This window comes from Rhincodon typus, chromosome 17, assembly GCF_021869965.1.
Source record: "Rhincodon typus isolate 14 chromosome 17, sRhiTyp1.1, whole genome shotgun sequence".
Classification (NCBI taxonomy): Eukaryota; Metazoa; Chordata; class Chondrichthyes; order Orectolobiformes; family Rhincodontidae; genus Rhincodon; species Rhincodon typus.
The window spans coordinates 17,657,277-17,672,012 of record NC_063348.1 but is presented as its reverse complement, the minus strand read 5'-3'; the positions used below and the strand labels follow the sequence as shown (position 1 = coordinate 17,672,012).

Here is a 14,736-nt window from a genome sequence, read left to right as displayed (position 1 = left end):
TGTAATACGTTGGATACTACTATTTTCTTCCACTTCAGGGAGAATTACACATTTTAAAATCCATGGCATGTCAGTGATCCCTTTTTTAAGCTATTTAGTAAGTCTGGTTGGCAGTTACAACTTTATCACAGTTGAGTGAAGTACATATTCTATTGGCATTTTAAATAAAGGAGGATTGGATGAGTGCATATTAGATAACAGTAAACTAAAATTCAAGAAGAGTTTTCTCTTTCTTTTGATTCCTGGCTGCCTACAAACAAACTAGAAACTGGGAAGGCCAGAGTTTGCTGCAGACCATTTCTATGATTTGAGATACTGAAGCCTAGTTTTAAAATCAAAATAAAGACCCAAAATGGAAAATTTTTGCATCACCGTCTGTAGACTCTTCTGATTCTGTTTAGAGATTACAATCCTCTGGTGAGCAAGTAAAGTTGGGCGCACCACAATCCACATTAACTCTGTTTCTCCACAGATAATTCTAGACCTGCTGAGTGTCTCCAGCTTCCGCTGTGTATTTAGTATTGATCGTCCTCTTCAATTGTATGTCTACTCCCAAAAACCTTGTGGTCATTCTACAGATTATGTGACTAACTGTTTGTTCCTTTCAGGATCGTATAGGCCGTCCCTCTGAGACTGGAATCATAGGCATTGTGGACCCTGAGTGTCGCATGATAGGTCTCAGGCTGTATGATGGGCTCTTTAAAGTGATTCCATTGGATAGAGACAACAAAGAGCTAAAGGCATTCAATATCCGGCTGGAAGAACTTCATGTAATTGATGTGAAATTCTTGTATGGCTGTCAGGTCCCAACAATTTGCTTTGTCTATCAGGTAAGGGTCAAGAGTTTGTGGGAGGTGACCAATACGTGTGGTGGTCAGACATCAGACGTTTACTTCTATTCCAAAAAATAGGATCAACACGACAGAAACACATTCAGATATGGCAGATTTTAAATGCAAGATATAGGAAAGCTTCTAATAAAAGAAGCATTTGAGCAGAACGTGAATGTTACAGGAATAGTAATCCAGAGTCATGAGTTCAAATCTTACCTTGACAGCTGGAAAAATTTAAATTTCCTTAATAAATCTGGACTAAAAGCTAGTGCCATTAATATTGATAACAAAACTGCTGAATTGTCATAAATACCGATCTGGTTGACTAACATTCTTCAGTGATTGCAATCTACAGTTCTTACCAGGTCTGGCTGACATGTGACTTCAGATCCATGTCAATGTGGTTGACTCTACTGAAGTGGCCAAACAAGTCTATCAAGGTCGTTTTGCCGATAATTTTTCTTTTCTTGTGTGAGCCGCCAGGGTCTAGCTGCAATGTCTGAAACAGAAGTTAACAGTGTGAACTGCATGGGCAGGCCGTTCACTGTGTATGAGCATTGGGACAGTGACTTGCACAGCTTTAGAGGAAACATTCAGTTGGAGAAGAAGCTCATGAACACTTGCTGAAGGGCTGTGGGGATGGACAGAAATGCTGGTCTTAAACTGACTCTTCCTAATAATAAATAAGTAACATACAAAATAAGCAACACTGTCCTATCCAACTAGTTCATTCCAGCTTTTATCTTCCATTAATCCTTTTCCGAGATTTTGTATCTCTGTGTGACCTTCAATCAGTTCCTTTTTTATGCTTGTAGCCACCTCGTAATGAATCAATGCAATTCACTTCTACCACTCGCTCTATGGTCCCAAGTACTCACCACTCTAGGCTAAAAAGTCTTTTGATCTCTTACTTACTTTACTGTTTGATTATTTCGTATTGATGGCATTTAGGATTTGGTTTTCTTTCCCTGTGTTTGATATATCAAAAGCTTCAATAATTTTAAAGATTTTGATTGTCCCTTGGCGTTCTAGTTTTTGAGATGGAAGAAAGATCCAGCACTGATTCTTCATTGGTAGATTTGCCTCCATATTTCTGGTGTAATTCTTAAGTCTTTTTTTATAATACAATGACTGGAATTCTCTGTAGTAAACCAAAATAGCCTAAGATTTGCTGCAAGTTTTAACACAACTTTTCAATTTTGTTCCTCTGGTACTTGATTTATGTTTTGAAAGGTCTGCTTAACCTGTGCTGCTAATTTTAGTGATTTGTGCACCTATGCTACCTCCACCCAATCTGGGTTTTTAATTTCTCAGTAGTATGTAACCCTCTTATTTTTCTTGCCAAAATGTAATATCTCCCTTTTTATCCATGTTCCAACTGATCTGCCATTTATACATCCACTTCTAAAGTTTATTACAGATATTATGTAATTTGCTGCATCCTCCTTGGTATGAAACTCTTGCCCTACACATTCTTCAACCTTATCCATTAGTCTGTTGTATGATACCTCGTCAAATGCCTAATGAAAGTCTAGATAGGTTGCTGCAACTTATTTACACTCTTATCTCTTCACAAAATTTAATAAAGTTGGGCAAGCAAGACATTGCCTTCCAAAATTCATGTCAATTTGTTATATTTTAGAAGACCCCGTCTTCTAGTCACCATATTGTCTGAGACTGGATATGTGACTGTAAATAGACTGTCTGACATCCTGATGCGTGGACTTAAGTAGGAATTGCCCTCTAAGTTTAAACTTCTGATAGGCAATTCCCCTGCTGCCCTGGACCCTCTGCTAATGTTTCCAACTTTGACTTAACGTTGGAGATTTTGGACAGTTCTGCAATACTTGCCTGAATAGTTACGCAGGATGTTAGACAGAACAAAGCCAGAGCTGACACCTTGGTAAAAACCCCTGTCTGACTCAGCCTGGCTCAAGCTCCACATCTTCTATTCACGACTCGCTCTACTTACTCACTTTTTCAATACTTTTAATCTTTCAAAACTAGACCTTCAAACTTCCCACACAGCAGCTAGGGCTGTACAACGGGGGAGTGACTTGTTTTCCGTGGATTCTACTTTGCTTTGAGTTTCCCAATGGATGGCATGTATTTCTCTGACAGCTGGGACCTGCAATTCCAGAATAAATGTGCTGCACCATTTCAGCCAATGGATCTTGCATGCAGTGACAATCCATTCATCACTGCCACTATGAAGATTTGAGCTTAGATGTTCTCCTGTTTAGTTGAACAACGTTTTGTTTCTTGACCATGAACGTTAAGCTGATTGGTCTGTGGTTCCCTGGGCATGTTCTGTCTCCTTCCTTAAATTATAGGTATAATATTTGCTATCCACTAGTCTTCTAATAAATATCATTCTCTAATGAATTATTAAGTGCATCATAATGCCTCTGATATCTTTTCCATAAATTACTCTGAAATGTGACTAATCTCAACTGGGGCTTTTATCCTGTTAAGCTTGATTAGTTTAGTTTATTTCAGTTTTTGTTCTAATTGCAGTTACTTCATTTCTTGTCATCTAATATTATGTGCACTAGAATGGTTTCCCTGATGAATACTGAAGCAAAGGAGTTAATCATTATGGCCTTATTCTGATCATGATTCTGGTTTTTAATTTATTATAACCCATGTATATTATATTAGTATAATATATTTACTATTCTATTTTCCCTGGTGACTGTTCACCTTCCTCATTTGTTTTGTTTTGTCTCGTCCCTGACATTGTGTGTTTTCCATGTGCTTAGTATGTTGTCTTATATGTATAGAAATGCCCTTTGTTTAACACGAATTGGCGGTCTTTCTGAAAGATATACAAGGTGGGAAATGGTGGGGAGAAAATGTCTTCGGTACAGTTGGAAGTGCTGTGCTGAGATTGAAGGTATACTGACAAAGTAGAGTGAGTAGAGCTTTACTTTTCGTATATTCTCTGCTGTACATGACGTTGATACTTGAACCAGACTTCTTGACCAGCGTAAAATTGGTTAAGAAAATCCAATAACTTGTGTTTACTCCTTTTTATAGTTTTTTATTGGTCCAGTATTCTATTGTAAAATAGAAAGGGGGAGACAACATTCTCACCTATTTGGTTCCAACCTCGCAGGCTCGGCTTTTTTTTGTGCTGAGATTCCCACTCTCCTTGGAGACTGTTCGCAGATGCTATGCATAATTAATGAAGCATGCAGGTGACATCATCCTGAGACATCTAAGTTTTCATAACTCACTTCAGTAATATGCAGATGAGCAACCTCCTATTTTCCTTTTTCCCTCTTTTTTTTTTATTTTTTTGAGGCTGCTTTGCTTTCACTTGGTTTCTTTCTGACTGTGACCACCATCGGGAACTTGTCATCTTATTGATATATTTTAAGATTCTATTCCAAACCTTCTGTACTTTTGTCTTTTAGGATCCCCAGGGTCGTCACGTGAAGACCTATGAAGTATCCTTACGAGAGAAAGAATTTAACAAGGGACCCTGGAAACAAGAAAATGTTGAGGCTGAGGCATCAATGGTTATTGCAGGTTGATATTGTTATTAAAAATAGCACTTGGGGATGTTCTGCTTTATTTATGCTTTGCATGTTAATGGGTGAAAGAAGTGCAGGTGAGATATTGGTCATCTTCCTCAATTCATAAGTAGGGTACGTAACTGTACAAATATGTCCTGACCAAGTTAACACCACATGTATAAATCAATTGAGTTTGTACTTCTACCTTTTGGAGACATTTTATGAAAATAGTCGTTAATTTTGTACTTCAGTTTCAAGATGCAGGCAGTCACCAGATGCCCAAGGCAAATGATCATTCCTTGTTGAATTCTGGTCAAATTATGTTGCGAAATGTTCCTTCTGAGTGTGGCTGTACAGCAATTGTGAAGCCATCAACTAGATGCTCACAAGGTACTCCCATTAAGAAACACGAGTAGCTGCACAAAGTTTGAAGTTACTGTTTGCTAAAATATATAGACTGCAAACAGAAAGGAAGAATTTCAAGGAATTATCACGTGTGAGCCTAGTTACCCACAAATGGCATAACAAAAATGCTTGATTGTATTCTCAACTGTTGAAGGTGCTCATGGGTTTTCTGGCAGAGGCCACAAAATTGAAATCAGGATCAGCAATCCTGATTAACTCTCACTTACTTTCTCCTTGAGTTATTTGCAACACCCTGTTCAGCTAAGTATCAATAAGACGCCCTCGCAGCTGATGTACTTAAATTCACGGCTCAACTACTAGTAGCGCTTTTTTCTTTTTTAGGACAAATAAGATTTTATTTCTGAGGATTGTGGAACTTTGGAACTTTCTGTCCAGAAGTTGGTGGAGGCTGTTAAGTTCTTATAGGGCAAGGGATTTAGAAGTTACTGGGGGTAGATGGGAATTCAAAAAAATATGAACTCCAGGGGTTCAGGAAGACCACTTATTACCTTCAGGGGCAAGTAGAGATGTTCAATAAATGCTGGCTCATCTAGTGATGCCCACATTACACAAATGAATTCAAAATAAATGGAAATTTGAAACTCCTCAGCCGTGATGTTATTGAATGATCGAACATGCATGAAACCAGTTGGCCTACTTCTCATTTGTGTGTTTGTGAAATGTGCTGCATAATTTTCTTTAAAAGTTCATTAGCCTAACTTCTGGTAATTCTTAAGTAGTTAAGTGAAACTGGACTATATTGAGTAAAAGCTCAAATGCAAAGAATTAATTGCATTATACTAATAGTTGATGTAGATGTGTTTTGCTTTCAGTTCCAGAACCATTTGGAGGAGCGCTAATCATAGGCCAAGAATCCATTACATACCATAATGGTGATAAGTATCTCGCAATTGCACCACCAGCTATCAAGGTAGGAAAATAAGCATGACTGACACTAATTCCGTGTGAAATAGTAGAAAACCATGAAAACTTTAGGTAGTAATAGGTGGAGATTCCTCGGTCGCTTGAACGTAGCTTGATTATCGCACCGACTCTCTCTTGTTTCCACTTTTATGCATTTTAGATCTTTAGTTAGCAATCAGACAATTCTTGACCAATGCTAATGTTAGCCCTTACACCATGAATTTTTTTTAGTGTCGCAACCTTTGTGACAGAAAATGTCTTTCAGAAATCAAAGTGTGCAATATCGACAAGTTCCCTTTCAGATTTCCCATAATCTACCTTGATATTTCTTTAAAAATTATCTTATGGGACATGGACATCACTGGCTGGCCAGCATTAATCCATCTCCTGTTGCCGTTGAGAAGATGATAGTGAAACTGTCACCTTGAACTGCTGCAATCCATGTGCTTTAGGTAGACCCACAATGCTGCTACATATATTTTCAAGTCAGGATAGTGAGTGGCTTGGAGGGGAACTTGCAGATGGTGTTCTTATGTATCTGCTGCTCTTGTCCTTTGAGATGGAAGCGACCATGGAATTGGAAGGTGCTGTCTAAGAATTTTAGTTGAATTACTGCAGAGCATCTTGTAGATGGTACTTGCTGCTAGTGGAAGGGAAGGATGTTTGTGGATGTGGAGCCCCCAGGTCCCTTTGTTCACTCATTAGAGCCATGCAATGAAATATATATTGACCATCCCTACTATTATGCCAAAATACTTTACCTCACATTTCTCTATATAAAGTTCCATCATCAGTTTGGCTTTATCTGCAAATTTTGAAATTAAGCTCTGTATTTTTCAATGCATCATACGTATAGTTTAAAAAGGTGGTGTAGCACTGGTACTATCTACTGTCCTCACCTCTGAAAAACCATTGTTTGCTGCCTTGGAGCCATTTTTTTTTAAATTCCAGGTTGACATTGACTGTTTCATGAGCTTCAGTTTTGTCCACCAGCTTTCAATATGGTCGTATTTCATCAAACACTTTCTTAAAAAAAATCTATCTGGACCTCATTCATGTGTCCCTTCTGTTATTTCAATAAGGTATTAGTCTTTTATAAATCTGCAGACTCTCCCTAACGTCAGCAATGAAAAGGTGAAATTACTATATATCTGGGCTGTTCAGGGTGGAATTATGAAGTATTTCTTTGCACAAAAGAACATGAAAGTTTAGAATTTCCCCTCGACAACAACTGAAGACTTGGTCAGCTGAAAATTCTAAAGCTTGAAATGATTTTTTTTTTGTTCAGCAGTACACATGTGAAGAGATATAAAATCAAGGCAGATAAATTAACTTGAAATATGGATCAGCTTTGATTCTACTGGCTCTTCAATTAACTCTAATAAATCAGTCAAACGTGATTTCCCTTGTACATGATCCTGCCTGATGGTTATGATCTTCTAAACGCCCTGCTGTTATTGCCTTAAAAATTGATTCTTTCATTTTCTGTATGATACACAGCAGGCTAACTGGCCTATGGTTGCCTGCTTTCTGTTTCCCTTTCTTAAATAGAAGTATTTCATTCTCAATTTTCCAATTCACTGGGGCCTTTCCAGAATCTAGGGAATTTTGGAAGATCATGACCACTGATTTTGAGGTCACTTCCTTGGTTGATGCAACATGACAGAAATGCAAAAGGTGACAAAGGTAAAGAGGTACACTTGTTGACAGTAGAAAAATTTATTGTAGGGACATTCAACTCACTTGTAGTTTCTTTGCAAACTTACTGGATTATTCTTAGAAGGAATTTTTAATTTTGATGTAATCATGGAATGTCAAAACATATTTGTCAATAAGGCCTAGGAATGGTAGAAAGGTAGAGAAATATACGATGAATTTAGATTCAAACAAATTAAATTAACGTGTACTGACAAAATATCATTCCTTCACACCATTTTTCTTGAATTGAGGTGGGTTCCTTTTGAATTACAGTAGAAATAAATCTGTGAATTATCTAGGAAGAGTATGCCATTTAAGTGTTGGTTGTTACTTTGAGTGAATTAGGCCTAATTGTCTTTTTGTTTTCTCTTCTTGCCAGCAAAGCACGATTGTTTGCCACAACCGTGTGGATCCCAATGGTTCCCGCTACCTTCTGGGAGATATGGAAGGTCGTCTGTTTATGCTGTTACTGGAGAGGGAAGAACAAATGGATGGAAACATTACTGTCAGAGACCTCCGTGTAGAACTGTTGGGAGAGGTCAGCAATGTAACACTACCCCTTTTAATGATCCTTTGTAGGTGTGTAACTTTGTTTGATACTAAAGCCAAGTGTATTGGGGATTGTCAGACCGTGATCTCGTGAGTGGCAGAGCAGATTCAATTGGCTGAATGGCCTACATCATATGGTCTTATATGACATTATTTTGCACAAACTTGTGCATTTAAAATATATGATACCACATTAAAATAGTGAATAAAAATGTCTTATGAAAATATTGAGCATTCATCTGCCAATGTTTGCAGATGCTAATTTTTCATCATCTTTTTAAGGCAAATCAGTAGAACTTTGTTCGTGTGCTAATTATGTGGTATATTGCATTGGGAGAAACAGTTGTGGTATCACAACTATCAATCCAGATTTTATGGTGGCTCTAACACTCACTAATAACTTTATGGGTTTCTAATGCTGCTACATGCAAAACCTTGGACCTTCCCAGGTAGTGCTCTTATCGGAAGCATTGCATGCAGTTAGAATGAATAACTTCATAATGTGCTATACACAGTATATTAATCAAATAGTTTCATGTTAAATCTCACTTGTCCTTCATAGACATCCATTGCAGAATGTTTGACATATTTGGATAATGGAGTTGTATTTGTTGGATCTCGTCTTGGAGACTCTCAGCTTGTCAAGGTAGGTTATTCCACTATGTTAGTTTCTCAGCCTGTCACAGGGTGTATCTGGTGTATGGATATAATTTTATTAATTTGACAAAGCATGCCTTTGGACTAATAACAGTGGCTTTAGTGGATGTTTTGTTGTAGTGAGTTTGTGGTCTTTTCATCTTGTATGAAGAAGGATATTAAAAAACACTGCTTTCACATACTCCCTGTATCTGGTCCAAAACTAATACGAGAAAGACCTAGTGCAAAATTGCTGGTCCACTATCTGGGAGTTGTTTTATATGGAGTGGTGTGAAAGCATAACCTAATCGATATGTTACATTCATGGACATAAAAATCTGTGCAATAAATTGGAGTTTGTTGGGTTAATTTTTCTATATCTAAATTGTCAAATATAACATCCTGTTCTCCTGATGGATATTTTGTTATTTCTGACCTCTTTGCTTTCCCTGTTGAGTTCGCTGGCTCCTCGGCCTCTTTGACAGAGACATATAAAATACAGACCTAGGATGATTGACCCTTTGATTTTAACTTCCTCACAAATAGGCTGGTCTTGTGCCTCTGGCATCTGACCGTGGGGCCAGCTGAAATTGGGTTATAATTGTGTGGAATCCATGTATTCCTTTCACTAATTTTGGTGCTGTAGAATGCTTCACACCTATTATCTGGAACATTGTGGTTTTAAGCGGCCACGCTGATTTGCAGTAGGTTAAAATAGATTGAGCAGATCTGTAGAGAACCCATTGTTCTGGACATGTGTGAAGCTTCAGCCAGTACCGAAACATATCGGTTTTCTTGAAATTGTACAAAAGCCCATTTGTTTCTCTTTAACTAGTGTATTTCAAAAGTAGAAATTCAAGATATTCTTGTGGTTACTCAGGATAATTTCTGAGTATGATGAACGTGCAAATTACAGTGACAAAATATCTTCATTGAAAAATATTCAGTTTAAATGTTGTCTTTGCAGCTAAATGTGGACAGCAATGAGCAAGGGTCCTATGTTGCTGGCATGGAAACTTTCACCAATTTAGGTCCTATTGTGGATATGTGTGTAGTTGATCTGGAAAGACAAGGACAGGGCCAGGTAAGGCAGACTGTTTTGACTACTGTTCTTTACAACTCTAACTATTTTGTGTTTAAGCATTTCATCATTTAAGGGCAAGGTGAGCTGATCTGCATGGCATTTACAAAGAATGTACATTAATGTAAGAATTTGCCATTGCTTGTTTCCAATGGTACGGTGTGTTCACAAGCTTTTAAGGCACAGGATGTGGCAGAGTAGATGGTCAGAAACACCTGAAAGCTGTCCTACATTTTCCTGGGTGGTGTTGTTGGACCATCATAGCTATGGGGTCCAAAGCTGCCTTTGTTGTATTAGCTGTTGTCTTTTTAGTGATGTAGGGTTGGTTTTACTTAATTTCTATGTGAGACTTGATGGTGTTAGAACAGAGTCAGCCCTGAGAAGATCTTTTGCTTTGCAACTCAGTGTTCTGCTACAATTTATTTTTCCTGCAGCTGGAATCCATGTGTACTCTGCTATTACTCAGTGAGGCAGCTGACCTCATCGCTAAAGGGCACATGTGGGTCGTGCTGGAGCAGGGTTGGTTGGCAGGCAGGCAGCAATAATTGGTCTCATCCCTGGGATAGGGAGGGAGACAGTTAAGTCTTTAAGGAAACAACAAGAAGACATACTTCTGTGGAAACAAAATTTATTTTCAAGTGTCCGGTTACTCAGCTGAATGTGATTTTAATTATCTGAGAGGAAATCAACCTACATTTCTGATCCACGCATGCATATGTGTGGACATCAATGAAGACCAGATTGGGTTTATATTTGCGGTAGTTCATGATTAAATAACTTGCGAACACACTATCCAGATTCAAATATGAAGTGTGGCCATTATGTGATATAGAAATGCAGCAAGTGTGCATGGATTGCGCCAGAGCCAAGTAAGGAGGGGGAGAAAAGCATATTTTAATTTTAAAATGCATCACTTTTTCCTTAGTAAATGGAAAAACAAATATCTTAGCGACTTCAAATTTGAGTACCGAAACACTCAACATGATTTAAAAACTCTTGGCTACTGAAGTGATGTTTTATGTGACTGACTGACTGTGATCTTTCTCAATAAAGCTGGTTACTTGTTCAGGAGCATTTAAGGAAGGTTCTCTAAGAATAATTCGGAATGGAATTGGGATCCATGAGCATGCTAGTATTGATCTTCCTGGTATTAAAGGTATGTACTCAGATTATGAACCATCAAATAAAGGCATTTATTTTAACTGAGACTGTTCAAGTTTCGTGTCACCGATCCGTTCACATGATTTTGAGGTGTTTGATAATTTTGAATTCTTCTTTCCCCTTCAAAGAAGGTGCAGATCCTGTTTAGGCTGTGGCTTCATGTGCTGTTACATACCTGTGATTACTTGTTAAGATTTGTTTTGTGAACGATTGGCCTGGATCAAGGACATGATGAATGTTACTTTCCGCCACTACCTGAAGTACATTCAGGCCAATCTTTTGGCTGAACTACTGTACCTGCTGTTACCAACTCGTGTTGCAGATCGTGGGGATCAAAGTTGAGGGTGCAGTAGTTCGCTGTCACAACATGTGATGCACTTTCCTTCAAAACAGTTTGCTGGAAGTTCTTCAATTGATTAAATAGAGGAGATCTAGTTATCCAGTTAGCTTTTAGTGATTATTTGGGAGCTGATGAAGTACCGTTGTTGAAAATCAAATTTTCAAAGATTTTGCAATGTGCATTGCCAAAGTTGGGTAATATTCAATGATATATTTCCTGCTATCAGTTGTAAAATTATACATTAATGCTGAGGTTCATGCATGAAGATGGATGTTTAAGTTACCAAAGCTTTTCTGCATATATCATGTAGTGATTTATTTGAGAGAAAATTAACAAAAGTGGATTTGTGTCCACCTGTTTTCCAGACTGCATAATTTTTTGACAGTTATACTTTCTTGATTCTTGAGGAGTCACAGAGGAAGTGTTGCATTTTTGGAAGTGCTGTTTGTCATATTAGATGTTGTGTTGGAGCTTGGTCTACCTGTTTTTTGGCTATTCAGTGGGCATGCAAGCTCTAATCATATTGTTTCAGGATGATATAGGAACAATCTTGGTTTCCAATCCTCCCTCAGCCAGTTGCATCAGCAAACAGCCTAAATTGTGTGCACAATTAATGTTCTGTTCGTTATTTGGGAGAAGTTTTTGACGTGCATTGTACAATGCAAGTTTTTTTCTTCATTTCCTGATTATTTGGTCCTTAGGTCTGTGGCCATTGCGTTCCGATTCCACTCGTGACACTGATGATATGTTGGTCCTTTCATTTGTTGGACAAACTCGGTAAGGAGCTGTTTCGTAACTGTTATGCTTTCTTATTTTGCCCAGTGACTTCTGCTTTCAAATTTTTAACACACTTAAATACTGTCAAACATGTGACAGTGGTTAGTTGCTGAAGTGACAAATTTATCTTCCAAGAATTTTGGAATGGAAGGTACGATATCCAATGTTACATACTGAAAATGAGACAAATATTTACTTTTAATTTAGTCTCATTAGTGCTAATCTATTGAATGTAATTGATGCTCACCATTGGTGCACAAATTTCCAATAGAAATTTAAATGATAGTAAGTTTTTTTTTTTTATTCAATCAGTCAAGCTCCAGTTTATTTTTCAATGTCACGTGTGTTTTGATTTTGTACAAAACATTAAACTAAGCATGTATTTTGGAAATTCGTAACAAGAAACAAATAGGGACAAAAAGTAACTTTTCACATCTGTTTCAGAGACTAAATATTGGCCATAATTCTACGAAGAAATGAAAGGAAACAAAATACTTAATTGGCGTGTTGAGTTTCCTTTTCCTCAGTTGGTGTCTTTATTTTGTGGCAAATGCAAGGCTTTCTAAAATTGTTGTTTTGGACTGTTTATTTTAATTCAAGGTAAGATGGAGTCATGCAAAGTAGAAGATATAATTTAATTTCTACCCAACAACAAACTTTGGGTGGCTTGGGGCGGAGGGTGCATGTGTCAGTGGTGGCAGCAGCGTGGCACTATCCAAAAACAATTTGCAAAATATTCATAGCTAAAACAAAGGCAAGAGCAGCAGAACTAACTGGCCAGACTTTCAGCCTCTATTCATTCCTTCTGAGAGAGAAGTCAACTAGAGTAGTCAACTTAGAGGAGCACGCTGACTTTAAACTACCAGGCAGAGTGCAGAAGGGAGGACAGTTTCTAGTTGAAGCAATCGACTCTATTTTTCTCAAGACTCAAGTAGACTTATCTAAAGGCCAGGATAGAGAAATTATTCATGTTCTTGCCAGACGAAGCTGAAACCTGAAATGTCTTTCGACTGTTGCTTAATGTTACAGACCAATGCGATAGCGAGATGTGAACCAATTGAAATCAGTGAGTGAATTTGGGCTGTGCTGTTTTAACCAATGTAGTTCTGTGAAGAACATTCTTGAAATGATGTATGCAACATGGGATTATCAATTGTTTTATGATAGTAATAAGGCTTACCTTTTTTGAAATATATAATACTAGTTGCCCTCTGCCCAATGTTGAGGTTACATTGCCTTTAATCTATTTTATTAAAAGTCTTAGTGCTTGAAAACTTGTAAGCAATTCCTCCAAATCTGTGATTGAGAATTCAAATGTCTGTTTGGAAGTTATCAATCCTTATGGGAATTAAATCAGTTTTTAATAAGTTAAATAGATTTTATTGTTGCCCTTTTAGTTATCCCTTTTGTCTGCATTCTTGTGCACTTAGTACACTCTTCAGCTATTCCTTGGTTGCTGAAAATACATGACTGAAATAGATTAGCTCCTCTTTTGTCCTCCACTTATCTAACTATTTCTGTGGAAGTAATTTCTTGCAACAGAACAAATGGGATTACAACTGTCTAAAAGAGTAATTGGAACCTTGTAGGTAGTGGTGGCTGAGTTAGATCAAATTTTAGTAAAAATAAGTTGTCCTTCCTGGAGTCTTGTATTGGATCTAAATTTGTGTGATCAGTGGTTAAATGTTCTGTTTCATGATCTTGGGATGGCAGTGAGTTCTCCATATGCCTGTCCAAAATCCAAATCACTACCTTTCCAACTGCAACTTTGAGATTTGGTATCCTTGTTGAACTGAAAATGAGCTGCAGTCTATCCAGGAACCTGAGGGTTAGAGAGCCAACTGGAAAAAGAAAAAAATCAGAAAAATTTGACTATCTTATTGAGCATAAGTTTTCACTGTCTGTTCTATATTGTTACTGTAGTGTGTTGATGCTTAATGGGGAGGAGGTAGAAGAGACTGAAATGCCAGGCTTTGTTGATGACCAACAGACCTTCTATTGTGGAAATGTGGCTCATCAGCAGCTCATTCAGGTGAGAGAGTTTTTGGATATAGTCTTTTGTCAAGAGGGGAAATGTATTTTATCTTGGATTTCTATATATCTGTGCCCCCATTTTCTAATTTAGCATGGACAGTATCAGACATCTAAAAGAAGAGTTGTCATGGCTGTACTTGAAGTTCTGTTATTCATGTAACAGATTGTGTTAATAAGTAGATAAATATAATTAAACATAAATCTGCCATACGGTTTGAAATTCTTTCTATCTTATCTTAATTTATGCCCTATAAGCAGGACAAATTTAAACCAGCCAATGACTGCCCAATCAGCCTACTCCCTTTGATCAACAAAATGAGGGAGCACGTTCAATAATGCTTCCAAGTGTACCTTAGCCACCAATAATATACTCACTGATGGATAGCTTCATCTTGCCCAACTATAGACCTCATCAACCTTAATACAAACGTGGACATAGACCAGAATTAGAGAAGTATGAGCGATTCCATGACATCAAGGCAGCATTTGACCAATGTGTAGCAACAGGGTGCAAGAGTAATAGCATTGGTGATCAGGCAAAACAAAAACAGAAATTGCTGGAAAGGCTCAGCAGGTGTGGCAGCATCTGTGGAGAGAAATCAGAATTAACACTTCAGGTTCCAATGACCCTTCGTCAGATCAGGCAAAACCTGATTGGAATCACACCCAACACAAAGTAACATGGTTGTGATTCATTGAAGCCAATCACTACAGGAATTCGCCAATTGCTATCTAAGCCCATTTACCCTAAGACCCTTCATTAATTGCCTTACCTTA

The 14,736-nt window shown here is 37.7% G+C and overlaps 1 protein-coding gene across 2 annotated transcripts in view; it reads left to right on the top strand.

Moving 5' to 3' along the window:
- Positions 1-14,736, top strand: part of ddb1 (damage-specific DNA binding protein 1) — a 74,273-nt gene that overhangs the window by 21,486 nt on the left and 38,051 nt on the right. For both annotated transcript variants that reach the window (XM_048606861.1, XM_048606860.1), the window contains exons 4-12: positions 609-830; positions 4,253-4,367; positions 5,593-5,690; positions 7,761-7,919; positions 8,493-8,576; positions 9,534-9,650; positions 10,701-10,803; positions 11,850-11,925; positions 13,849-13,957. In XM_048606861.1, the coding sequence (XP_048462818.1) occupies positions 609-830; positions 4,253-4,367; positions 5,593-5,690; positions 7,761-7,919; positions 8,493-8,576; positions 9,534-9,650; positions 10,701-10,803; positions 11,850-11,925; positions 13,849-13,957 (1,083 nt within the window). The remainder of the gene's footprint in view (positions 1-608; positions 831-4,252; positions 4,368-5,592; positions 5,691-7,760; positions 7,920-8,492; positions 8,577-9,533; positions 9,651-10,700; positions 10,804-11,849; positions 11,926-13,848; positions 13,958-14,736) is intronic.